Below are 27,666 nucleotides of genomic sequence, written 5' to 3' on the forward strand. Positions count from 1 at the left end.
AATTTACTTTTGATTGATTAATCTGCTGCTGCTGCTGTCTATAAACAGGCAAGCAAAATATGGACTATATCGCCACCTTTAGGGCAACAGGAAAACAAGAAAAATATCCCATAAAATTAAAATGAAGTCAAAGACTTCTTAGTCATCCAAACTGACACCTCTAATAATATTTAAGAAACATTGCATAGTAATGAAAAGATTTTATTTTTCAAACACCGGATTGAAGCATCACAATAATCTAGTTAAATACTGGTCAAAAACGTAAAAAATATATTTTCTTTTTTTTATAACTTTTACACAGTATTTCCTTGGGACAACAGAGCTGATCAAAGTATAGCCTCTAGTTTAGAGGTCAAATGTCACCATGTAACAATTCAATATTGTTTGGGAAAAGGTTTGTATCACTCTCTACCTCTGTGCAGAGGAATCTTCTGGGCATAATTTTTATTTTGAGAAGGTCTAAATTTTTGTTCTCATTGCAAAGTCAAGTCCAAAACTGCAGCTTTGGATGAATTAATTACTGACATAAAATTAAACAGGTTATGTTACTGTTTTTCTGTCGCATGCAAGGACATTATAAGGAAAACTAATATGTTAGAGTTTGTGAGTGTTTACTCTCATATTTGAACAGCTGGGTTCTTTTATGAAGGCCCACGTGCGTTGTTATGTCACCAGTCTGTCAGTCTTTGGCTTTTGTAATACTAATTTGCTCTCATAGTTGCAGGCAGCGGATGTCTCGCCTCCTCGTGAATAAACAAAAGCTTTGAGAGAGTATCCCAGCATCGCCCGGCTGTCTCCCGGGGAAACATTCCGGGTAAACAAGAGCCAATCTCTCCGCGCACCCGGGCGACAGCAGCAGCAGCTCGCGTGTTGTGATTGCTGAAACTGGCGCGCGCGACACGTCCATCCACTTTAGAGCAAGACAGGGAGGTTTGCTAAAAAGAAAATCCCTTACTTTGAGGCAGCAGTTTAAGTCAAGTGGCTAAATAGGTAAAAATGGACTTTACAGTGGCTTAAAATATATTTGTGTTTGACTGACGAGTTCAAGGACTAAGTGATGGATAGGAAAGTAAACTCGCGGCGCGCTACTTCAGCTGGGTACCGTTTACCGGATCGACCGAATGGTCCTCTCGCTTCTCAGTCCTCGGTCTCAGTGTTCAAGCATTCAGCGGTCAGGACACGAAACACCGGTGACAAACCGGCGCAGGACGATGATACCCGAGATCCGGTAAAGCAGGACCAGGTTTGGAGAGAGTTTGTGCTCGCAGAGCGAACCGGTGTGAAAGAATGGTAAGAAAACGATATGGTAAGAAAATGGTATTCACTTTTTTAGAACTGTCGTGGATTTGCTGGTTTGTTTCTCACTTTCTCTGGAGTTACGTTACTAATCTTTTCTTTCACCTCTTAAATGTGGCATTGTTTGACTCGTTATTTGATACGGGCTGGATTGTGGTTGACCAGGCGCCCCCTAGACGGTGTACGTTACGGTTACTCATCTCTTGTTCTTCAACAACTAAAACTACTGTTTATAGCCGTAGTTACTGTACACAAAACCACCGTCATATAATAAAACAATCACAATCTAAATCATTTATTGCATCGTTTGGTCTGGAGAATATCATGATGTAAAATACTTAATGGTTGTTTTATGACAGGGAGAAGAACTGGAGTTTCCTGATGAACTTTGACCAACTGGTAAGAGACCCTTTTATCAACCCTTTTATTGCCAATGATTCAGAACTGTTACTCTGAAATATTACTGTAAGTTTTCTTGCAGTATTGTTAAAATGTAAATTTAATTAACATAATGCAAATATAAAATACTGTTTAAAGGTTTGGAATCAGTCAGATTTTTAAAAAATAATGTACTTTTTTTTCTCAGCAAGGATGGATTAAATTGATCAAAAGTGCAAACATTTATGGTTACAAAAGATTAACAATTCAAATAAATCCTGTTCTTTTGAGCTGTTTATTTATCAGAAAACAACATCATGGTTTCTAGAGCACCAAATCGGCAAACTAGAATGATTTGGAAGGATCATGTAATGCTGTAGACTGGAGTAATGACAACTGAAAATTCAGCCTTGCCATCACATGACTGAATTGCATTTTAAATTAAATCAGTTAATACTCAAAAACAAATAGTAATGATAATTCAGAATATGACAGTTTTGACTGTGGTGTTAATGAATACAATAATAAAAAATTAATGCATTCAGTAAAGTCATGGGACTGGTCAGACTTTGTGTTCACATGACCAGCCATATCAATAATGATAAAAAATGATTTTTATAGTGCTTTCAGTCCATGCTTTAGGTGCTTTATGAAGCATTTATTATATATATTGAATTAAAGCTATCATTCATCTTCATTTTTTCATGTGTTCATGATGGAGTACCTCAAGCTGCATTTTTATGTTAATTTAGTTGTATTTCCCTTGGCACTCTCACAGGGTCATCCACGTACAGAAGCTCCTCTTCCCAGCTCTGTGTCTTTATACTCAGACAGAGTCCCAAACACCACTAACCAAATGTTCGGCAGCGGCCTGTATACTGAGTTAGGCAAAGAGCTGATTCGCCTGGACAATCTGCTAACCCTGACAGCGAACCACCGCAAGGCCAAAAGGAATCCAGAGATGCAACCCTGCTGAGGTTCACCAGGCACAGGATGTGTTCAAAACACCCTCTAGTGTAGTAGCTGAGATTAGTCTCTATATCTTCCCTTGGGTTGTTCTGTTTGTCTTACCTTTACCTATATACTTAGACAAACTTAAAGGGTTAGTTCACCCAAATATTAAAATTATGTCATTAATGACTCACCCTCATGTCATTCCAAACCCGTAAGACCTCCGTTCATCTTCAGAAACACAGTTTAAGATATTTTAGATTTAGTCCGAGAGCTTTCTGTCCCTCCATTGAAACTGTGTGTACGGTATACTGTCCATGTCCAGAAAGGTAAGAAAAACATCATCAAAGTAATCCATGTGACATCAGAGGGTCAGTTCGAATTTTTTGAAGCATCGAAAATACATTTTAGTCCAAAAATAGCAAAAACTACGACTTTATTAGGCATTGTCTTCTGTTCCGGGTCTGTTGTGAGCACGTTCACAGCACTGCAGTTTAGTGATATCCGGTTCACGAACGAATCACTCGATGTAACCGGATCTTCTTGAACCAGTTCACCAAATCGAACTGAATCGTTTGAAACGGTTTGCATCTCCAATAAGCATTAATCGACAAATTACTTAAGCTGTGAACTTTTTTAACGTTTAACTGCTGTTAAGAGAGAACTGAAGATGAACACAGAGCCGAGCCAGATAACGAACGAAAGATTGACTCGTTCTCGAGTCAAGAACCGGTTGCATCGGTTTTCGGATCACCAGTAGTGATGGGAAGTTCGGTTCTTTTCCACAAACCGGTTCTTTCGGACAGTTCACTGGTTCTTTTGTGCTCAACGTAATGACGTCATTGGCGATGATTGCCCTTCATTCAAGCCTTCGGTTTACCCACGCTCATAACATTAGCACAGAATCATTTCCGAATCAATCACCAAAAGAATCAGTTCGGCTCAGACGCTCTGTGTGTCAGTCTGCTTCACGCTGAATCACACATGCGCAGTATCATCAGCTCCTCGGTTCTTGAATCAGACACGTCTGACAGAAACGGTTCATTTCAAATGATTCAGTCCGATTTGGTGAACTGGTTCAAGAAGATCTGGTTACATCGAATGATTCGTTCGTGAACCAGATATCACTAAACTGCTGTGAACACACTCACAACAGACCTGGAAGAGAAGACAATGCTGAATAAAGTTGTAGGTTTTGCTATTTGCTATTTTGCAATGCTTCAAAAAATTCGAACTGACCCTCTGATGTCACATGGACTACTTTAATGATGTTTTTATTACCTTTCTGGACATGGACAGCATACCGTACATACATTTTCAATGGAGGGACAGAAAGCTCTCTGACTAAATCTAAAATATCTTAAACTGTGTTCTGAAGATGAACGGAGGTCTTACAGGTTTGGAACGACATGAGGGTGAGTCATTAATAACATAATTTTAATATTTGGGTGAACTAACCCTTTAAGAGTGTTCAGTGGGTGACAATTAGTTTTTTGGATGTATTTTTTTCTCTGGACAGCCTAAATACCAGCTGCCAATCTGTGTATGTATGCGTGTGTTTGTTGTTTGTTTTGACAGTGTGTTGAGAGCATTTTTTTTTATATTAGATTTTGTTTTGACATTGAAAATGCATCTCTTTTAAGAGTACTGTAATATGCTGGGGAAGGCAGTAAAGATGACCGTTTTTAGAATATACTATTGCATATTCATTTTTTTTTCTAGATGAACCCAGTTACTCTTCAGCATATAAATGCAAGTTAGTTACAGAACTGGATTAAAATTCCTAGATCAGAAATATTTATTTTTCTGTACTTGAAAGGGTTAGATTTGTTTGCATCTCAAGAAAAAGATGTGTCAGATAATTCTTCACAGTTTACAAATAGTCCTAGCCAATTCAGACATTTTATCTATGGAATATTAGGAAGATTAGAACTGGAATATTTTGCCAAGAACTTCTACATTTATAGTGTTTAAAAAAAAACTATATTGCCAAATTATATTCCAATAAAGTTTTTCCCATTTTAAACAGCGACGATGTGTGCCTTCTTTTCGGCCACAAATGTGTGATCACAGTCAAAATAGATTTCAAAATACGTTCATATATATTTTTCTTATTTTTTTCTTTGACCTTAAATAGAAAATTACATAGAAATGTGGTTGGGAAATGGCACAAGCCATATCTTTGGCCAGACTTAAACTTAAAATTTAATCTTGCTAGACACCAACTCAATTTGTGAAATTTTTACAGTCAGGTTATTTCTCATGAGTGTTCCATTATAAAACGCGCCCTCTAGTGGAAGAAGTTGCCAATATCAACAAGTAAACTTTTACTTCATAATATAGTTGCAAATACAAGAGGTCACTGTTACCCTCTTCATTAGGTTTTGCTGCCTTAGTGTTCCTCGTGCTACTTCAAAATTGATTCTAGAATAAATTCATAAGGGCCTCTACTACTCTGTATTTTATGAATAAACCAATAGGCCATTAAGGAAGATCAACTGCATTTTCTTTTAATTCAAAAACTTCAGAAATCATATCTTTATTTGATTCACCTAATAAATTAACAAATATAATACATTTTAATTTATAATAAATAAAACGACGATTTACAATGTACTCCGCTCTGTCTGCAGCAACATGAGTCATTGTGGTGATTTCAACATCCTGTGTTCAGTCACGTCTCATTTCCCACTCAGTTCAGTCAACTCACGCTCAGTACAGCATAAACATTGTGTTTAGAAATGATGTGGAGTAAAACTAAAAGCCTAGTGGTGTTCTGCGATTCTTCAGTGATAGAATGATATCCACCGGAGGATATTTGCATTATCCTATGTGCCGCCGATCGTGGGCGAGACAGAGAGAAGAGAGGCTTATGGGTAAAGACTGCTGTTGTCGCGGTCGTTAGTGGTGGATTCATTTCAGCGAATCGGTTGTTTTGAACAACTCATTTCAAAGAATCATTTACATAAACGATTCAACAATTATTTTACGTCATGACGAACTTGCGTCATCACGTTATTCCTGATATCTGGCATACTGCCCACTGTAAAATCTTCAGATGAGCAATATTTAGGCACGTTTTTTGGCTTATATTGCAGTTTCACGAGTTTCCATTCGATTTGAATGTAGTAATTAGAACTTAAAATCAATGTTCTGACTGAATCATCTGTTATCTATGGAATCATTTTACCCTCTAGCATTTGAACTCTAGCACCATCTATTCTAATTCTAAAAAAACACTCGACCCTCTAACACTTGCTTTTTCTGTTCTATTTGTATTATTACTACTTGTTTTATTAAAAAAGCCTTATCATCAGATTTTTTAAAATGTTTTTTCTATTCTATCTTCCTGTTTTATTTTTATTTATTACGTTTTGCTATGTGCATTAGGCTAACCGAGACTTGTCACAGCACTTACATATTATTGCCCTTTTGTTGGTTTCGATTGCTTATATTGTCTTAATTTGTAAGTCGCTTTTAATAAAAGCGTCTGATAATTAACTAAATGTAAATGTATTTGTTGTTAACTCGAGAACCGCTCAAGGCGAATCGTTTGGACCAATCGTTTTTGTGATTCAGATCAACTGATTCATTTAAAAATGTCCGAGTCAAAAGACCGATTCGCTCACGAATCGGACATCGCTAGTTGATGTCAGAGAAACGAACTCGAGCTACCTGCAGGAACACCGAAAGAACTGATCCGCCGGACTGGCGCGAGAGACCTAATCCACCAACGACATGTGGAGACACTTGAGGAAAGCTCTTGCGAGTAACTTAAAATAACTAACTTTATCAGGAATCATTAATAATACATATAAAACGCGCCGGTTCCTTTTCACGTCGCAATTTAGTGTGTTGCAGGAATGCGTTGGAGTTTGTGCTCTGTTCGACTCCAACATATGCTCGTCTTTGAACAACAGCGACGTTGTTTATGAATTGGGGAAGATTTGAAGTCAGGCTCAGCCAGTCCGGGGCGTCCGAGAGAGGGGGAGAGAGACGAGACAAGGGGAGGGAGGAGAGAGGAGAGAGGCGGGGAGGAGAGGAGAGGGGCGCCCAGAAAACGCCCTGCTGCTGAATCCTCTCAAAATTAAAACTTTATCGCGCCATTAACGGTACGCTCGCACTGAAGGATGAGAAGTTTGATTCGGCTCAATTGTTTAAAGTAGCCACTTCATAGATTGTTTTGAGGGGGAAAGTTTGGAAAACCTCAATTGTTCCCATTGGATTATTATTTTTTTGGTCCGCTTTATTCTGGACAAGCACGGGGTACTTTTTGGAGGGCGGCGAGTCGGAGGCTGTCTAGGCCCGCTGCTCGACAACTTGAAATAAGATCTTGTATCTTTAATGTGAACCAGAAAAGTTGGGCAGATCGCTCATCATTGCTCAGACTGGCGCCAGGACAAAGCAAAAATGTCGCTAGGAGCGGAGAGAAGGATGGAAACCCGGTTGAGAAAACTGGAAGCCATGCTCAAAGAGCCGCGGTCTGCGATCAACTTGGAAAGTTTGCTGGTAAGTTAAGTTCCCCGTCCTTTTTCATGAATGTTTAATACGCCTCGAAGATCCGTTGCCTAGTGACAGAGAAAAAAGAAACAGCAACAGCCTAACCGCGATGTTGCATTGCAGAAACGAGTGTCTAGTGAACGTTACAGACAACTGTGAGGAAGCTCAGTGTGCACGTTGATGTCTCTTGTAATATCCTCGGTATTTGTACATAAACATTGCCCCTCTTCTTTCCTTGTCAGTAACTTGTGGATGATCTCAAGTCCCAGTCTCCGCGTATAAAACTATTCTCACGTACACTTGCCATATTTGAATAACTCTGCTACGTCAAGTTCTGAGTTCATATGTTGCCTCGCTCCAAATATAGTAATATTGTTGGCCTGCAACATGACAATTTCGTAATTCCCCCTTCCTGCTGTTGATGGCTTGTTTTTGTTCTGGAAGTAGACTGCTATTAACTGGCCTGCAGGTGAAGGTATGGGACATTTCTAAGAGCAGGAATATTTACAGATGCATAGATTTTTTTTTTCCTTTTGTGTATTTATAGATGAAAGTTTCATGCCCATCCTTTTTTGTGTGTGTGGGAACATGTACAGTTCAGTTAGTGCCAAGTGATCATATTTGGCGAGCTTGTCAATCTGTTTATGTCTGACCTAGCTATTGACGAAAACACAAGATATGCAGAATGCCAGAAGTTAGATAAATCTGACAACTATCAAACAGAGAAGTGCAAAAACAAAACGTATTATAAATTAAAATTATTTAAAAAGTTTCTTTTAGAGGTCTATGATTATGAATAATTTAGTTTGAAAGCAGTATAAATTATTTGTAATGCTTGACACATGCTTTTTAAATGACTGAAACTATTAGAGAGCTGGATAGCCCTTATAATGGTGATATTTATGTGATATAGCGGTATAAAATTAATTATAGCAAATGAAATGTATTTGAGCTAAAATGTACAATTTTTGTATGCTCTCTATGCAGTGTTTACTGTGTAAAAGTTTGGGGTTTATATATATATATATATATATATATATGTGTTCTATTAAATATTAAGCAGCACAACTGTTTTTTTTTTATATTGATAGTAATAAGAAATTTAATTATGGACCAAATCAGCATATTAGAAGGCGACAAGGAAGTCTGGATTTATGGCTGTTGAAAATTCGGATTCACCATCACATGAATAAATTTCATTTAAAATGTATTAAAATAGCATTCTTTTTAAATTCTAATATTATTTATCCGTATTTTTCAATGTTTTACCATATTTGTACCATAGTTTTTATGATAAAATTAATGCAGCCTTGGTGAACACAACCGAAAAAGCATGTCACATGACCATTCATGCAGGTACCACAGTGAGCATGATGTTTTTGTTTACACGGTTGTCAAGAATACGCAGAGCGAATCTGGGAAGCGTTTACACTGAAATGCAACCCCTGAGTTTTGAGTGGGTCTGGAACGTTTTCGAAAGTCTCCATTTTGGAGGGTCGAAAACTATGGAGTAGTTAAGCATTTTAAAACGAAAACACACTAGTGTAAACGTAGCCCTTGTCCCACCCCAAACTCTTCCCATTGGTTGAGTCAGCGTTGTTGTGTTGGGCAGGTTGTGATGCATAAACTAACATTCATGATTTGACAGAACAACAGTGTTCACTGTTCAGGGAAACCACCTTATTAATAGATTACTTATGATTTTGGATAAGAAACTATTTGCTTGCCAAAACAGTGTTTTAAAGAGTGTTTTAAATCAGAATAATTATGCTAGCTTTAAGTATGCATGTTTGAACTTCATAGCAGATGTATAAAGTAGATGTGAAACTTATTGCTTATAGTAAGTGAAGTGATTCATTTGAGGTAGTCAAGGAGGCAGTTCTTTTGGTACTGAATGTTCCTGCATGCATAAACTGTATGTAAAATGGCATAACAGATCTATGTGACTGATTAAAGTTAATCTGGTCCAAAACCAAACAATACTCAGCAGACACTTGAAGCATGATTTGACTAACTCTGTCTGGGCCCGAGTTTGGTCTAAATTCTGAGCAGATATCTGATAGAAAGATATAGTTCATCCTTTCTGAGAGAATCAGTGTGTATGTTTATCAAGGAGGTGTGTGCTGTCCATATTGAGAGTGCTGGTGACAGAGTTTCTCCACCAATGAAGAATGTGTGTGTTTCCTGAGGAGGAGATGAGCAGAGGAGAAGTAGGAAGCAGTGAGTGGGAGTGAACAGGCTTCACTCTCTTTCTTTCTTTCTCTCTGCCATTTATAGCTCAAGTTCCTCTCTGGTTTAGCTCAGGGCAGGAGATAGCTCTGTGTGAGAGTGTTTAGCTGTAACGAGATGCTTCTAGAAAACACATCACACTGATATTTCCATTCCGTTAGAGGCATATATGAACTTACTTCCAATAAGAAGTTAAGAATGCAAACATTTCTTATCCACAAAAATACAAATACTCTCTTTGCTTTCACCCCCTTGTGAACTCTTTAAATTGTCATTAATTATAGCTTAAACTGATTACTGTCAGTTATCCAGTATAATATGATTGATTTCAAGTCTTTAAATCAAGTATTTCAGCCTGAGATTATACCTGCTTTGACCAGTCTGTGTGTTTGGAAGAGTGATGCCAAGTGGATTCATCAGGAACTTTTGGAATTTTCCAGGTATGTTTCCAAAGGCAATTTTTCCTATTTATGAAGTAATGTAATCCTTTTTTACTGTGATTACTATGCGGTCATATTGCCACTAGCTCTGGCCACTTTTAACCCTACAGAAAGATTACGTATTGTTGTGCATTACCTCTGTCTTTTAGAGCAGGTGCACAACACTATGGCCAATTGTAGTCCAGTAAATGTGTATAGATGCTGTACAAATCACAGCTACATGCTGCATTTAGGTCTAGTCAAACCTTAAAAACAGACTGGTATGATTTCAGTTTAGACTAAAGTGTTTAAATGACATTTAAATGTTACGGATGTAGCAACAGATCAATACACTTGGTTCGATCCATTGGTTGTTTAATAGAGTGAAGGCAGATCTGAATGCAAGCTTGCAGTCTATTGTACGAAATGGGCTGGGTTCATGATGACAAATTTATTGGAGAAGTCTAGCATACACCAGCCAAGAGAAGTCTAGAAGTCTAGTTTTGTTTCACTAGAAGGTTGGATAGTTGCATTATTAAAAAAAAATAAAAATGGAACATATGCATGAATAAATCAAAATGGATGGAAATCAAACTTTTAACATGCATGTAAATGCACTTACTGTGGATTGTTTACAGTATTCTAATCCAGAGGTGACCTGTTGAACTGAAAATTCAGAAATGTCAACTGCTCCAACATTCCAGATAGCGGATTTCTCCACTTCACCTGAAGATGATGTAATATTCCTGCTAAAGAGCAGCAATTGGAGATGTAAAAAAAAAAACACACACTGTAAAAAATTAATTATTGAGAAAACGTAATATTTCTAGGCAACTTCTAAGTTCTCTCAGCTAGGGCTGGACGATTATGGCCTAAAGTCAAAACCTCGATTAATTGAACATTTTACCTCGATTACGATTAATGAACGATTATTTTGTTTCTGTTTAGTTTTTTGGCCCTCATAGTTCACTTACAAGGTTTGTAAGGTAAATAGGGCCATAGTTGGGGTTTGCGGGGCCCGGTTCAGGTTGTACCAGTGGGCCCTGTTTGAAAGTATTTAATCTGTATGTTCGTTCTGTTTATTTGTTCATTAACATCGCCACGTCCCAGAATGCAATGCGGCACCCAAGCCGCGGTCACTTAAGGCGCGGTCACTTTAAGAGACAATGAATGCATCCAATATAATACACATACAATTTTTTTCTCAACTGTTTACTTTAACTTAAGACATAACTGACAGTTTTTTGCGAACATACTATCCAAGACGGGTATTTTCACATATTTTTTATGTATTTGTCGGTACAAGAGCAAGAGCCTCTCTCTGCGTGAGCCCTGAACAGCAGAACACCGCGGTGCTGAAGTGGGCTCTTACACATCCTTTTCTGTTTGTTTAAACTGCGATTTGTTTTTGTTCGTTGAGGTGCAGGAGGAACTTAAAGGAAAACTTTGCAAAGGAGAGGTCGGTTCAGTGTTGCTGTCTGTGAGATGCGGCTCTCTCTCTGCGTGCGCACCGAGCACAGCTGGCGAGTAACCAGCCACTCAGTTCAGCTTTTCCGCGTCTTGTGTTTGAATGCTTTAAAGTCTTTTGAATGGTTATATTTGCAAGTGACAAGGCTTAATAACACGTGAAAATGATACGCTTTCGTGTCGACATGCAGCAGCGTTCTGTCAACTGTCCTGAGCGTCTTTTTAGACTGGCTTCAGCCAGACGGTTGAGATCGACTATTAAAGGTGGGATATTTTTTCCTATTGAAAGAACGATCATAGCTCACTATCAGCAGTTATTTTATCTATGTTCGTAACATTTCTTACATATTATTGCTCAGTGTAAGAGATAAATAAAGATTAAAGGTAAACAGTACCAGAGTGATTGCGTGTGTGAATTAGTCATACCGTCTCTATATTATTGTGAAGCTGGGGGTTGTAAATAGCCTAGTTCCTTCAAATGTAGAAAAAATATGCTATAAAAGGTTTTGAGATTCTAAGATACTTTAGTGATAAATCACAGGACAGCGCTGACAACTGCGTTCCTCTGTGCGCGCGATCTTCACAGCTATGAGTTTTCGTGCCACAATGCAGCTGCGCGAACATGGTAGCTCGATATAATAATACACATTCAATCGTCTAATCACTTAAATGTCCAAACCATAAAACAAATACAACTGACAAAGTTTAGTGAAGACTCAAGGCTCACCGCTCACGCGTCATCACTATGTGTTGAACCGGCGTTCAACTCCGTGTTTTGCTTTTATGCCACTGACTGGACGGGGCAGAATCATGTGGCTACACACGCTTTTAAGGGGGAACTTGTATTAACAGGAAATAATTGAAATAACCAACATGGGAAAATTACGTCGGTTAGAGGTTCTAAATTTCGGTTTCGATTACTTTTCGATTAATCGTCCAGCCCTACTCTCAGCTATTGTTTTAATAATTGTACTAAGTAAAACTAATGCATTTTGTCAATTTGAATTAGTTTGTTCACTAAATGCAAAATGTCTTGTTCATCCAATATATACATGAAGCCAACAAAAGATTTCTTGTTCAGTAAACTTTTATTTGCCTCAATAAATTCATTTCTTGATATGATAGTCAAATGTACTATATAGTCTTATAGGACACTTAATAGGTTAAGTGAACCATGCTATGTTTGTAAAGAGGATAACAATCATCCTTTCAAAACAAATAAATGTAAGCTATAGTTCTACACTGCTGAACATACTTTAGAACTCAACACTTGACGCACTAACCTGAAGAACACAATCAACAAATGTAAAATGATGAGCTCTTAACATCACAACACAACAAATAACTAACAATAATGACAAATAAGCAACAACAAAAATTTTTTTTAAATGAAGTCATCAAACAGAAAAAAAAAACTGTATATAACAGTAACTACATAATAGTCGCTTTAACACAAATTCTTTCATCTTTAACAAATGATCTTTCATGATCAGCATGTTGGTACCATTGAACAGTTAAAATTGTTCCTTTAAAATGGCCAGGTGGAAGTGTGGTCTGAGAGAAAAGGGCAAAGGTCAGGCTCAGGAGGGAAGGTTAATGAATAACCCGTCTGTCATTTATTTAGTGGCTGTTAGAAAGGCAACACTTACACAGATAATTGTAGGGCACAATCCCAGACTAACGGTAAAACCAGACTACTATTATTTATTCCTGGAAATCAGGTCTCGTGTTGCTCTGGATTGGGTCAAAGTGGAATGTTTCAGTTGCGGGTGTTTTTTAGACACTTTGCAACCCTGAATAAGTCTGGCTAAGATAACTGGCGGTCACGCTGTAGCCTGGAATGTTGATGGGCCTTATCTCTGTTCCCTTCTTCCCTTGAGCTGTGTGGATAGCGTCTGCTTGTATAGTTTGTGTGGTTGCACTGGGTAAGAGATGCTGACCACCACAGTGTTCAAATTCCACCCTTGTTCTGCATATTCACATTAGACCTGTGTTTTGTAACATAAAACTTGCAAATAAGCTACTTTTTTTGTGCATTTTCCCTTTTAATAAAACATTCTCATTTTAAACATGTATTGAGGTATTTCTTTAGCTTAGAATATGTCCCAAAGGATCGATTAGCCTATACTTGTTCCTTTTTGTTTAATTTGAGATTTTGAAATTTGAGAATCATTGCATTAAAACTTTTTTTTTATCATGCCTTTATGATGTATGTTTTAAGCTTTTTAAATCCCTTGAAACCATTTTATGCGTAGCCTTTTTTTTTTTAAATCTCAGAATTTTAATCTTTCACACTTTAATCCTAATGCAGTTTTATTAAAAATTTGTGTCCTTGTTTACAAAAGAGATGACAGTGCCAGTGAAGAGCTTGGGAGGGGATAAAGAAACATCAAGGAAAATATCACTTGTGAATCAAATATATATTGTGGCAGTGCCAAATGATGCAAAAATGATTTTTTCAGTTGTTTAGAAATGACATTGTTTTCTGAATATGCATGACATACAGACGTTTTCCTGTGATACATGTATACAAAATACACTGGTCATAGACAAACTAAAGACAAAATACACTGGTTATAGACAAACTAAAGACAAAATACACTGGTCATAGACAAACTAAATAAACTAGAGCATGTAAAGGGTGTTATTATTATTTTTTTTTGATACATGCATATAAAATACACTGGTCATAGACAAACTAAAGACAAAATACACTGGTTATAGACAAACTAAATAAACTAGAGCATGTAAAGGGTGTTATTGGTTTTTTATAGAGTTTTTGTGTCGACAGAACCAAAAGTGTCATAGGTGAAAAAAAAACATGATTCCTGTCCCAAAAAAACAAAACAAAAAAAACATTTGACAAATCTTCACCTATGTCTTTTTTCTATTCATGCTCTTCTTCATGCTATATATATATTTTTTAATTGATATGTTTATTCAGCAAGGATGCATTATATGCAGTTCTTTTGTACTTTCTATTAATCAAGTAATCTTAAAAAATGTGTCACAGTTTCCACAAAAATATTAAGCAGTTTTCAACTTATTTGATAATAAGAAATATTTTTGAGCACCAAATCAACATGTTAAAATAATTCTGCTATCACAGGAAAAAAATAATAAATGAAAAGTAAAAACAGAAATGTTTTATCGTAAGTTGTGACAGTAAAGATTAGATTGTTTTAAATCTCATCTGTCTATTTTAAGTAATTGCTGTTCATTTGAAGTTTCTACTCATCAAAGAATCCTGAAGAAATGTATCATGGTTTCCTGAAACATATTAAGCAGCACAACTGTTTTCAACATTGCTAATATGAAGAAAGGTTTCTTAGGCACTACATCAGCATTTTAGAATGATTTCTAAAAGATCATGTGACACTGAGGTCTGAAGTAATGTCTCCTGAAATTCAGCTTTGCATCATAGGTACATTTTAAAATATATTTTATGTTTTACAGCATTTCTGTTTTTACTGTAGTATTTTGATAAAAAAAAACTGCAGCCTTGGTGAGTATAGGAGACTTATTTCATTAATATTAAAACATTTTACCGACATAGTGTAGATTCGGAGCAACATCCTTTATAAAAGCAGACCAGGCATCTTCCTTCTGAAACGCAAATACATCTTGGAGTCTCTGAATCCTCACTCTTACTGTAACTTTATCTGTGTGCTGGTGTCTAACCGATCTCAGCTCCTGTACCTTGCAGTAGTGTTACAACTGGCACGTCTTCCACACTGAAGAAAAAACATGAGCACACACTCCTGTGAAAGCTGTTGTGTTTGTAAGGTTTATCCAGGAACATCTGGGATAAGCAGGAGTCCAGCTGGATCCTGATACTGTTATTGTTTGCTGTCATTGTTGGATCTTATCAGCCTGCAGCAGGTTCAGTCTCATCTGGAGAGGATCTGTTCTGCAGCAGGAGAGAAGATGTGATTTCATGCCTCTAACATCCATACCGGTCCTGTACTCTTCACTTTATGTTGGATATGGAATTGCATTGGATGCTGTGCTGATGAGGCCTCCTCATACTCTTGTAAACATCCTGTGTCTTTTATTGTTCATGTCAACACCATTAGCAGGAGCTACTGATTTGCTGGAGAATCCAATAAGTTCTGCTTTTGTAGTGTGTGTGTGTGTGTGTGTGTGTGTGTGTGTAAGGCTGGAGGCAGATTGTAATATGTCTCCGGAAGTGGGACAAGTTTCTCTTTTTAGGCACAAAACATTTGTAATTTGCTCCAAACATTCTTTGTTGTGTGGAACTCAAAAATCAAAATTTTGTAAAATATCCTGATCACGCTTTCCAATACAATGCTGTAAAAAAAGCTATGAAATTTTCCTGCTAGTTCACAAGAGAAATGGTCATTAAAAAACATTGTAGAAAAAGCAAACTGTATTTGTTAACAAATTATTTTTTTGAGTTAAATCTTTTCAAATAGTCTTTTGATTCCATTCACAATCATAATACTAGGCTGGAAGATTTGGTTTTTGAATCAACTGATCCACTTTTTGAGTCTGACTCAAAGTTGAATAATATATCAGTGTGTATTATGTACTACGCCCTAGTCTTTGTTCATTTTCATTAAAACTGGTCCGGAGAAATTCACCTTTAGTGTCTCACTGAGACACTGTTGGTAGAAGTCTGTTGGTTTGGAATGACATGATGATGAGTAAATGACGACAGCATTTGTATTTTTGGGTGAACTAATCTTTCAATGAAATATAACTTGTTCTGCGTTTCTGAAATGTGGTTTCTGTGAAAATCTTCAGTTGTCAAAAGGATCTCCATGGACACCTCCTTCCTAGAAAAGAAATGGTGACTGAAATGAAAGGTTTGGACAGTGTGGTTTCTTTATACCAGACCTCTTTGTGTAAAATACCAGAATGCATCAGCCACACTGAAAACTGCCCAACAGTGGTTTTAGAAGTGATTTGAGTGCAAATGGAGCTTCACAGCAAGATGTATTTAATGTAGAGCTTCGTAACCAGACCACAGGATGTACACTAAATAAAATCTGTAGATTTTAGAAAATAATTTCTGCAGCTGTGATTGCCAGAGTCATTTTTTTTTTTCAGAGTCAAATTTATAAAACAAACTGTAAATTTTACAGTATAAAACTCTAATTTTCAAACAAGAAAATGTGTAAACTAGTAAATTCAACAAAGCACACTGCTACTTAGGGCTGGGACGGTTGCCGTGACAACCGCGTCACCGCGGTGGTCGGTTGCTACCGCGGTTGTCTACTGCCACCGGCGGTAGTGCACGTGACGTCACAAACTCTATAGCAAGCATAATAAAAAGTTTTGTATATAAGTGTAATAACTGTAATAGTTGCAAATTCTAAGTCTAGGGTTATTAACAAATTACCTCAAACACAGCGTTTCCTTTAGATATGCAGATTTGAGCGCGGGAAAATACAGTTTATACATTCAGCAAATTAATTTAGTGTTGGGCGATGGATCTTGTGGGGAAAGCAAATACCGCATCACCAATCTGAAGTCATCTGCATTCATGTCACCCATCAGCGTTTGCACAAGTTCTCGTGATCGCAAACGCTGGCTGGTCAGGTTTGGTGAGGCTTTCTCCAAACTGGCCAAATACAAACGAGACAGCGATGAATAAATGATGGTAACAAGAAATATGGCAACGATTCTTATTTCAAAGAGAGCGCGTTCAGATGAAGAGTTAGTTATTGAGCTTGCTTGGTGGCGGAGTGAGACAGTGCTGGGCTGATTTCTAGACGTGCATACATATAAATATATCCTGTATATAATATATATAAAATATATTACATGCATGCACAGTTTAAGTCAGCTTTAATCACCTTTTTTGGTAATTCCATGAATTAACTGACCACGACACTGCTTGCACATAGTTTATTTCGCAGTTTGATATGAAAGGATACGCACAAAGGAAGCGCGCGCAGCCTTTGAGCACAGGACCGTCCGCGCTCGCTTAACTTGCACCTGATAATAAAGTGAAGTGGAGCACGTGTCTGAAATGTCTCCTGTTCAGTCATTCTGCGACTGAATAAATTCACTTCTTGTCTTGAGAAAAAATGACAACCATCATAATAATGCACGTGGTAAAAGAGACATATGAAGAGCAATATGAAGAATCCGTTCATCACAACTAAACCAAAGTCATGTCACTTTACGGCCATCTTTGAAACGCCTCTCGGGCATCCAAGTGCAATTCCTATCTCTTTGAATGGGGAAACATCAGATTCTTCAAAACTGTTCACTAAGCTTAGGATTCAATTTCATATTTGAAATCACCAAAGAAATCTGATAACAACTGTGTCATAAATGTTGTTACTTCTGCTCAAATAGAGTTATAAAAAGCATATTTCTCAGGCTAGATCAGCCAGTGCGCATGCGCCGTCCTAAGAGCACGCCTCAGAGTGCTGACTGTTTCTATAGCAACCGGGACTTCTAATGATAGCTGCAGTGATGCACTGACCTCAGCTACTCATTAGCGATTGGCTCTTTCATTCAGAAGGCGGGGCTTCCTGCGATTGAGCGGCCATATTGAGCGTTGTATTTTTCCTCATTCAAAACTATACGAGTGACATGTCTTGGGCATATGTCTTTAACTAAACACCATCATGGTAACATGCATGACATTTAAATAATGCAATAAACATTCATTAAAGAACAGAAGATGTAAAATAAACCCAAATAACAAACATGACCTATTAACTTTTTTTTTTTCTTTACAATATTTTACAGTTAAACTCACAAATATTTTTACAGTGTAGTCCAGTCTAATGTTCCCAGCAGTATTTATGTTGTTTTATGGTATTGTATTGTGCTGCTGAGAAGTTCCACACCCTTGTTGTGCTTTGTCATTAAGTTTTATCTGATTGTCATGGTGGACGTGAGATGCGTCATCTTCAGGAGATGTGTGTTTTGAAGACCTCTGTGTACAGTTAAATGAAAACCCACATTATTTATTGCATTAATTTGATAAAAAATACAGTGAAAAAAAACAATAGATTGTGAAATATTACAACGAATACATAACAAATAATGTAGATATTTATATTTTAAATTGTAATTTAATGCTTTGATGGCAAAGCTGAATTTTAAGCGCCATTACTCACATGATCCTTCAGAAACCCTTCTAATATGCTGATTTTGTTCTCAAGAAACATTTCTTTATTAATATCGAAAACAGTTGTGTTGCTTAATATTTATGTGGAAAGTAAACTGATATTTTTTTTCCAGAATTCTTTGATGGATAGAAAGTTAAAAAGAACAGCTTTGTTATATAAAAATCTTTTGTAACATTGTCTTCTGTTACTTTTGATCACTTTGATGTGTCCTTGCTAAATAAATGTATTAGTTTCTTTAAGAACTGAAACTAATGTATATGTACTTTGTAAATATTTGAGGTAGGCCTAGTTGTTGTCTGAACCAGTTTATTAAATTGTTTATTAACCTTGACAAGTTGTTGTCCATTTTTGATCGTTGTCGGTGTAATTATTGAACAGATGTTTTGAATCTTCCTTTTCCGTGTCTTAGTTTCCACTGGAATATTAAATTCAATTCAAGTTTATTTGTAGAGCTTTTCTCAATGCAAATCATTGCAAAGCAGCTTTGCAGAAAATGTAAGTTTCTATATTATATTTAGCAATAGCTTATCAGTAGTGATTATCTCAAGTTGATGTCCATATGGCAGTAATGTACAGTAAAAAATATTGTGCTTTTTTTCTGTGTGCATTGAAGGATGAGACACGTTTTAACTGGACTAGTGGCATTAGCAAATTAGGCTAATTAAAACGTCTGACTAACTAATGGAGGATGGAGAATGCTGTTGAACACTCTTCAGCAATCTGTCAGGGGTGGTATGTGACGCTCACCAGCTTCATGATGTTGAGTTTACAGAGCTTCATTCAAATCGGAATTAATGTCATGATTCATGATTGGAAAACCACTGCTCTACATTCTTCAGTGATCTGTCTGGCTGACATATTAATAAACAGATGGGTAATAGAGCCTTCTGCATTTATTAGGTGTGTATGGGTGTCTTCAAGAGAAGGAGTGATGTAGCGTACCTCTCATCACATTGCTATCAAGTTTGAGTTGGTTCGCGTGTATGTACTTTGCTTTCTGATCTCTGATTCTTAGGGGCGGTGATTCTGCTGACTGTTGTAATTCAGCATTAAATTGTTGATGAGCAGCTGTTTAATGGTTACTCTAGTCACTTTTCATAATTAATGTATAATTTTTTTTAGGAGTTACAGGATACGATCTCTATGCAGTGAAACTGAATTGTGGCATCCCCTTGCACAGTGTCTCTGCTCCAAGACCTAGTGAGGCACCTTGTTGTCTACTGCATACATTGACAGTTGTCTTCTTTCACCCATTGTAACTGAAATGAAACATCATAACTGGTACCCTATAACAAACAAATAGTGATTTTTAGCAAGGGGACTCTACTCACAACTGATTTTAATAAAGCTCCTCTAACACAAACATTGGGTAAAATGATTAGTTTGTAAATTTTCATGTTGTTTATTAGATTCATAATCGACCTTTCAATAACTTCCTCCATTTTTGGATGGATTTTTTAGGGCAGCATGATTTTGGGGAAAATCTTTATCCATTTTTTTTTTACCTGATAAAAAGTGTGATTTAAAAAAAATCTTAATTTAGCCTTTTTGTTTATTTATCTTTTTAACTACGTTTGCTGTGTGACTTTTAAGAATTATGATAAAATAATAGTTGTAACATTTAGTTATTACAATTATTTTTTTATAATTATTGTAATAATAATAATTACTATTATTACTAAATAAAAATCTTAACATAGGAAATTACTATTGGATATCACTGCAGGAAAAATGGATTGATAAGAGTAATTAAGAAAAATAAGAGTAATTAGGGATGGGCAATGCAAGCAAAAATAATATTCAAAAATTGCGGGGTATTATTAGATTATTATTTGAAAATCGCAACTTTCACCCGCAAGCATGCACAAACACCTATAAACGGAGAGAGATGGGATTCACTTTTTCAATCTGTATGATAAACAGTTCAATTCAGAACATAGGCTACCTTAACTCAAGCCATATAATGATTAAATGTGCTGAAACATATTTATATAATAAACAGAACCATATGACGGTACTTATTAACATAACAATCCGTCGTTTAGCATAAATCAACTGTTCATAAGGCTAGGAAATTCTTCAATATCTTTTGTCGCAGTTATATCGTTGGGTAGTTATATATAAACTGTAAGTAAACTGCGGGCATCAGGGAGCCGTTATTAATATGCGGGGCATTGAAACCGCTTTTGAACACTTGCATGTTTTTTTTTTTGCGATTCGTGATCACACTTAATCTGTTTATTCTGTTTACAGAGCAGCAGTACTTGGCACACATTTTGCAAGATAAGTTTGTCAATGGTGCTCAGGATCTGCAAATCATTCGCCATCATCCTGTCATCTCCCCTTACTCTGTTTGGGTGTTTTTTTGTTTTTTTTTTTACACTTGATTTTTTTATATATAAAATTTTCGTTCACGCTGTACATCATATTAGTGTTGTCACGATACAAAAATTATTGTTTCGATACGATACCTAGTCAAGACTTGCAATTTTGATACTTTTTCGATACTTTTCCTGAAAAGGGAAAATACACTCTCAAATATCATTGCTATGCTTTATTTTAAAACCGGGACAACATTCTAATCATATAACACACTAATAAATGAACATATGAACAGCAGATATATTAAACATTTGAACAAAATATGAAATATCAAAATATATAAAAATAAATTAGAGCAAAGAAAGAATAAATTTAGCAGCATTAACTCTTATCATAAGAAACATAAAACTAATAAATTTATCTTGATTCTGAACTTTGAATAAAAATATGAACAGCGATTATATTAAACAATGTTTCTGAACTCTGAAGATTAAATGTCAAAAGATAAATAATATCAATTTAAGCAATGGCATTCAAGTAAAAAAAAAAATATATATAATATATACAGATATATATATATATATATATATATATATATATATATATATATATATATATATATATATATATATATATATATATATATATATATATATATATATATACAGATTTTGTAACTTATTCTGTCTTGCAACCTTTCCTTCAGAGGAGAAAACTCAGCCAGTGAGCTTTAATGAGCGTCATCTTTAGTGAGTGTCATCTTTTTCTACCGGTCGTGGACCGGTGGCTCATATTTATCGTTCACTGAAATTCTTCCCTCCACAGTAGCGCGCGAGCACGGTGGTATTAGCAGCGCATGCGCAGCTCGTGAACAGCTCTGTGAACTGTTTCATCCTGTCAAAGAGTTACTCAAGATGTGACGGAGCATGTGATTTGTTAAATGTAGTGAACCCATACGCCCTTCACTGAATGAGATCGAGAGATCTTCTCATTCGTGAACGAGTTATCCTGATATCTTGTTTATGAACGAAATGAATGAGTATACAGGGTCAGTGAGCCAAGCACTGACTGATCTAGCCTGAGAAATCTCGATCAGCAATCAGCAGATACAAAGTGCAGTTATAGGTGCTGTGCAGATACGCTCGTTTTCATATTAAGCATACAGAACATAACTCCACGTGCATCTGGTGCACAAAATGATATGCTTGAAGTCAAAGTGCAAAAAATTAAAATCACAAAGGGAAGAGAAATTGATGCAGAATGTATTATTATCTGTGATAGTCTTGTCTTTTAACAGTTTTACATTTCAGTTACTGTGCCCATGATGTACAATTGATTGTGCTCTCTAATAATTTCAAATAAACTTTGAGAATTTTATCGGCTTGACTGTCGTAACTAGTGTTGTGCTGATAGATGATAGTATCGTGTATCGATGATAGTCAGAGATATCGACAACAGCAGATCTCTTTGTCGATAGTCAAGATGCCATTTGCCTCATTCTCTTATTAATGTCTATTAACGGCTATTATTTTCAGATTGCCCCGCTATTTCATTCAGCACTGCATTATACACACACACACACACACGCAAATAAGGATTAGACGCTGTAGACGGTGGAGTCGTCTCCTACCACAAACACAGATGTAAATTGTCTTCTGAAATAAGGTATTTCTATGCTCTTTAACAAGTAATCTGAACGGCTTATATATATGCAATATTTTAACTGAGTTTAATGCCACAGTTATGTTAGGACTAGGGCTGCACGATATTGGGAAAAAATGACATTGCGATATTTTATTTTTCTGCAATATATATTGCGATATTTTTTCTTACAAACAAAAATGGGGTGAGCACACTTACATTCTCATTTTAAATGATTTAAACATCGACACCATTGTGTCAATTGATTAATATGCGTGAGGGAGAGAGAGCAAGACCGCGCTCGTGTTGTTTGAAAACGGCTCTCTCTCTCGGTCTCTCTCTCTCTCTCTCTCTCTCAATTCAATTCATATTGCTTTATTAGCATGACATACAAAGGTACATATTGCCAAAGCATTGTACATAGCAGAATAGAAACAAACAAAACAAAAATACATATATATTCATAAGAAAAAAAAATTACATGCAAAATAAATCCATATACATTTCTATAAACATTGATGGTACTTCTAATGTACTCTCTGTCTGTCTCTCTCGCGCGCCCTCTCTCCCTGTCTCTCAGGCGCGCGCGCTCTCTCTCCCTGTCTCTCTCGCGCGCACTCTCTCTCCCTGTCTCTCTCGCGTGCGCTCTCTCTCCCTGTCTCTCGCGCACGCTCTCTCTGTGTCTCTCTCGCGTGCGCTCTCTCTCTCTCTCTCTGTCTCTCTCGCGCGCTCTCTCTCTCTCTCTGTCTCTCTCGGCTCTCTCTCTCTCTGTCTCTCTCGCGCTCTCTCTCTCTCTCTCTCTCTCGCTCTCGCTCTCTCTGTCTCTCTCGCGCGCTCTCTCTGTCTCTCTCGCACTCCCTCTCTCTCTGCCCTGTTAAACTTGCATGTGGTTTTCAGTCCTGTCAATTATAAAATTTCACTCTATGATGGTTAAGCTGTGCAATTAATCCGCGAATCACATTCGTCAACGGCAGGGGAGTAGCTGGCACGTACAGTTAATGAATAACGGATCAACTACGACAGCCTACATCGCACATCCTGCGATGTGACTATCGTGGATTCGTACATCGCGATATCGATGCTTAAACGACACATCATGCAGCCCTAGTTAGGACGCATCTCGTTCTTGTTTCTGTGGCAGTGCGTTGGGCTCGTCATGAGCACTGTATGATTGATGTATCCATTTAAATTAACTTTACTCCAAATACATGAACTTGCCTGTTTTAAATACTTTATATTTAACATGTTTGTTTATGTCAAATATTTAGTGGTGGTCTTTAAAATAAGTTGGCTTTTGATTTTCACCGTTGACTAGGGCTTGGATAAACGATTATTTTTTAAACGATTAATCTAGCGATTATTTTTTTCCGATGCATCGATTAATCTAACGATTAATTTTTTCAGACCGATTCGATTTCGATTATCTCCCCATTAATTGACTACTAACAATTTGAATCTGAATGAAAAAAAAACATGAATTCCTTAACATTGCAATATATGTTTATTGCTCTTAAAATTACAAAATAAAAGACTGACTAAGAATGCATTACTTTGCACTTGTATAGAGATAGCATTCAATAAAACCTTAAAGCCTTGAAAACACATAGCTTACTGAAACAAGCTTACTGAACACATAGGGCCTAGATTACTGAAAAAAAGTTCTTCTTTCAGATGAAAATAACAACTTGATGTCTAGCATTCAATAAAAAAGTTCACCCAAAATACTTGTTTAGAGCAATTGAAAGAATACAGTAACCAATGTAAACTTTAGGGCTTTAAGCTAATACAGAGAGTGCTTTTCCAAAAAATAAAAATTAACAGTGGGAGCCAGCAGCCTGTCATGTAGAAAAAAAATCACAGAATGCTCCACGTGAAACTTTGGCGTTCCGCGCTTTTTCTATCGTGTCTGTCTAATGATTTTGGTTAATATGCATGAGGGAGGGAGAGAAAGAGAGAGAGAGAGAGAGAGAGCAAGACAGCGCTCGTGTAATTTGAAGACTGTGAGTGCGCGAGCGCGCGTGAAACTTGGGTGTTTCGCCCTTTTTCTAACGTGTTTAATGATTTTGATTGATTTGCACGACGGAGAGAGAGAGCAAGAAGCGCTCGTGTTGTTTGAAGACTGTGAGTGCGTGCGCACAGCCGGGGCTCTCTCTCGTACACGTCCTGTCAGGCGCAGCACAGATCACTCACCGATCAAATAACGGTTTGACAGCCGCCAAAAAAAAAGATCAATGCAGAAAAACCCCTGGATTGGTTATATAATGTTGGACAGAATGTTGATCCGGCCATCGCGTATATTCAGCGCACATAAGGTAAACGTTTTGCAAAAGTTTTTTAGAGAAAAAACAGGTCGACGATTCGATGCGCATATTTTGCGTCGACGTATTTTTTGCGTCGACGTCATCGATGACCTCGACGCGTTGTCCCAGCCCTACCGTTGACTGATTTTGCAGACCTTTTAGACTGATAACTTCTGTGCGCCGAGACGTGTGGTACAATAATAATCATATAATCCTGAATATAAATTAACTAGCTTTTTAAATATTTTATATTTAACATGTTATTTTATCAGTATGTTTGAAATTATATGATTGAGATTATTGATGCTTCCAGGCTCTCTCTCGCGCATGGTTTAAAATGCCAAATGGTTATTAAATGGTGTATGACAAGTACAGAGAGTCTCTCTTGCCACCCTCCCATGCATTATATCTTGTATCTGCGATCTAACAGGCTGGTGACATGACGATTTGAAAAATGACCATATCGTCCAACACTAGTCATAACCAAACGCGACATCTGTACCTCACATTAAACTAAGGAAAGCACAAAAACTTTATGGTGCTCTTTAATGTTTTTGTGCCTTTCGTGGGGCTTAATAATAACACCGATATGTTTATTGGGTTTGGATCGGTCTCATCTGATCGATACCTGATCTGGCAGAAAATAGCAGGAACGGTGGCAATACTTATACTGACAGTTAGGGCTGTGACGGTTGCCGTGACAACCGCGTCACCGCGGTGGTCGGTTGCTACCGCGGTTGTCTACTGCCACCGGCGGTAGTGCACGTGACGTCACAAACATAATACAAAGTTTTGTATATAAGTGTAATAACTGTAATAGTTGCAAATTCTAAGTCTATGGTAATTAACAAATTACCTCAAACACAGTGTTTCCTTTAGATTGGCAGATTTGAGCGCGGGAAAATACAGTTTATACATTCAGCAAATTAATTTAGTGTTGGGCGATGGATCTTGTTGGGAAAGCAAATACCACATCGCCGATCTGGAGTCATCTGCATTCATGTCACCCATCAGCGTTTGCACAAGTTCTCGTGATCGCAAACGCTGGCTGGTCAGGTTTGGTGAGGCTTTCTCCAAACTGGCCAAATACAAACGAGACCGCGATAAATAAAAGATGGTAACAAGAAATATGGCAACGATTCCTATTTCAAAGAGAGCGCGGACAGATGAGGAGTTACTGAGCTTGCTTGGTGGCGGAAAAGTTAACCGGACGCAACACAACCGCGTTGCGACAGGTTTAGTCTGTCTAGTATCTATACAGGACATTTGAACTCAGTGTCAGTAGCCTACATCACAGACCGGACGGGGATTTATCATGTCGTGTTGTGCTGCATCCAGTGTAGCATCACTGATTATAATGAGTATTTTGTTGCGCTGCATTGCTCGCGTCCGTTAGACAGGGTGTATTTAACTTTCTTATTTAGGCTACTTTCTTGTAGCCTAAATAAACATTATTTCTTTGATATTTATTTTAGTGTTTTGGCGGCGTTCACTGGCAGAAGTGCTTAAATAAACACGAACTGACGAGTTAAATAGGATGTGTTAGATGAGTGAGACAGTGCTGGGCTGATTTCTAGACGTGCATACATATAAATATATCCTGTAGCCTATATAATATATATAAAATATATTACATGCATGCACAGTTTAAGTCAGCTTTAATCACCTTTTTTGGTAATTCCATGAATTAACTGACCACGACACTGCTTGCATATAGTTTATTTCGCAGTTTGATATGAAAGGATATGCACAAAGTAAGCGGGCACCGCCTTTGAGCACAGGACCGTCCGCGCTCGCTTAACTTGCACCTGATAATAAAATAATTATTTCGTTTTTTTTAATCCTGTTAATATCCCTTAAAAGCATACTACCTCGTGTGTAGCAACATGACTCTGCCCCATCCAGTCAGTGGCATAAAAACAAAACACGGAGGTGATCGCCGTTCAACACATAGTGATGGCGCGCGAGCGGTGAATCTTGCGTCTTCACTAAACTTAGTCAGTTGTACTTGTTTTATGGTTTGGACATTCAAGCGATTAGATGATCACATGTGTATTATTATATCGAGCTGCCATGTTCGCGCAGCTGCATTGTGGCACGAACACTCATATAAACAGTAGCTATGAAGATCGCGGGCACAGAGGAATGCAGAAACTAGTTGTCAGCGCTGTCCTGTGATTTATCACTAAAGTAGCTTAGAATCTCAAAACTTATAGCATATTTTTCTACTTTTGAAGGAGTTAGGCTATTTACAACCCACAGCTTCACAATAATATAGAGACGTTATGATTAATTCACACACGCAATCACTCATACTGATACTGTGCTAATTTATCTTTATCTGATCTTTATTTATCTATCACACGAGCAATAATCTGTAAGAAATGTTACGAGCACAGATAAAATAACTGCTGATAGTGAGCTATGATGTCAGATCGCTCTTTCAATAGGAAAAAATATCCCACCTTTAATAGTCAATCATATTTACAGTACAAACCTTGTCAGTGAACTATGAGCAGTGGCGGAGCTAGACATCTGACAGGCCACCCCGGGTGCCACCCCAATAATTACTATGTTACTATTTCATTTTCTTTGTTTAATCGTACTGAAAGAAGCATTTATTTTAGCCGCGAAATCAAGGATGTGACGCGTCTGGTTTAGTGTTCCGCATCGCGTCTGTTTCCAGCCTCTCGTGCACATACTCTCGCGACACAGGTTCATTTTCGTGAAAACATCGCAGAGCAGTGAGGACACGACGGACACGACACAGCAGGAAACTAAGTCTCAGCATTCAAAATCTTCATTCAGATTTTATTAAGAATTTCAAACGATATATAGTTTTGGAGATTTTTGGAGCCATGCGCGCTCCCGCTTTGCCTCAAGTTCAAGCAAAGCAGGAGTGCATTTTTATTAGCATGAAGTAAACACTGAAGGAACATCCGATCCATGTTGAAAGTTACACTACAACTTACTGACTGTGTATCATGTAATCACTTAACGAGTGTTTCAACCGCGGAAAGACAGCAGTAGAAAATATTAACAGCAGAA

At 37.2% G+C, this 27,666-nt stretch overlaps 2 protein-coding genes across 4 annotated transcripts in view; both read left to right on the forward strand.

Moving 5' to 3' along the window:
* Nucleotides 1–726: 726 nt before the first annotated feature.
* Nucleotides 727–3,662, forward strand: LOC132111112 (uncharacterized protein C2orf50-like). Its single transcript, XM_059518282.1, has 3 exons — nt 727–1,290; nt 1,656–1,695; nt 2,453–3,662. The coding sequence occupies exons 1-3, from the start codon at nt 1,058–1,060 to the stop codon at nt 2,648–2,650; spliced, it is 471 nt and encodes a 156-aa protein (XP_059374265.1). The 5' UTR covers nt 727–1,057; the 3' UTR covers nt 2,651–3,662.
* Nucleotides 3,663–6,267: 2,605 nt separating this feature from the next.
* Nucleotides 6,268–27,666, forward strand: part of LOC132110580 (rho-associated protein kinase 2-like) — a 55,188-nt gene continuing 33,789 nt past the window's right edge. The window contains exon 1 of one of the 3 annotated variants that reach the window (XM_059517299.1): nt 6,268–7,134. In XM_059517299.1, coding sequence (XP_059373282.1) covers nt 7,036–7,134 — 99 coding nt within the window. In that variant the 5' untranslated portion in view covers nt 6,268–7,035. The remainder of the gene's footprint in view (nt 7,135–27,666) is intronic. The other 2 variants (XR_009424663.1, XM_059517300.1) reach the window with 2 other exon arrangements.

Source organism: Carassius carassius, chromosome 30, assembly GCF_963082965.1.
Source record: "Carassius carassius chromosome 30, fCarCar2.1, whole genome shotgun sequence".
Lineage (NCBI taxonomy): Eukaryota > Metazoa > Chordata > Actinopteri > Cypriniformes > Cyprinidae > Carassius > Carassius carassius.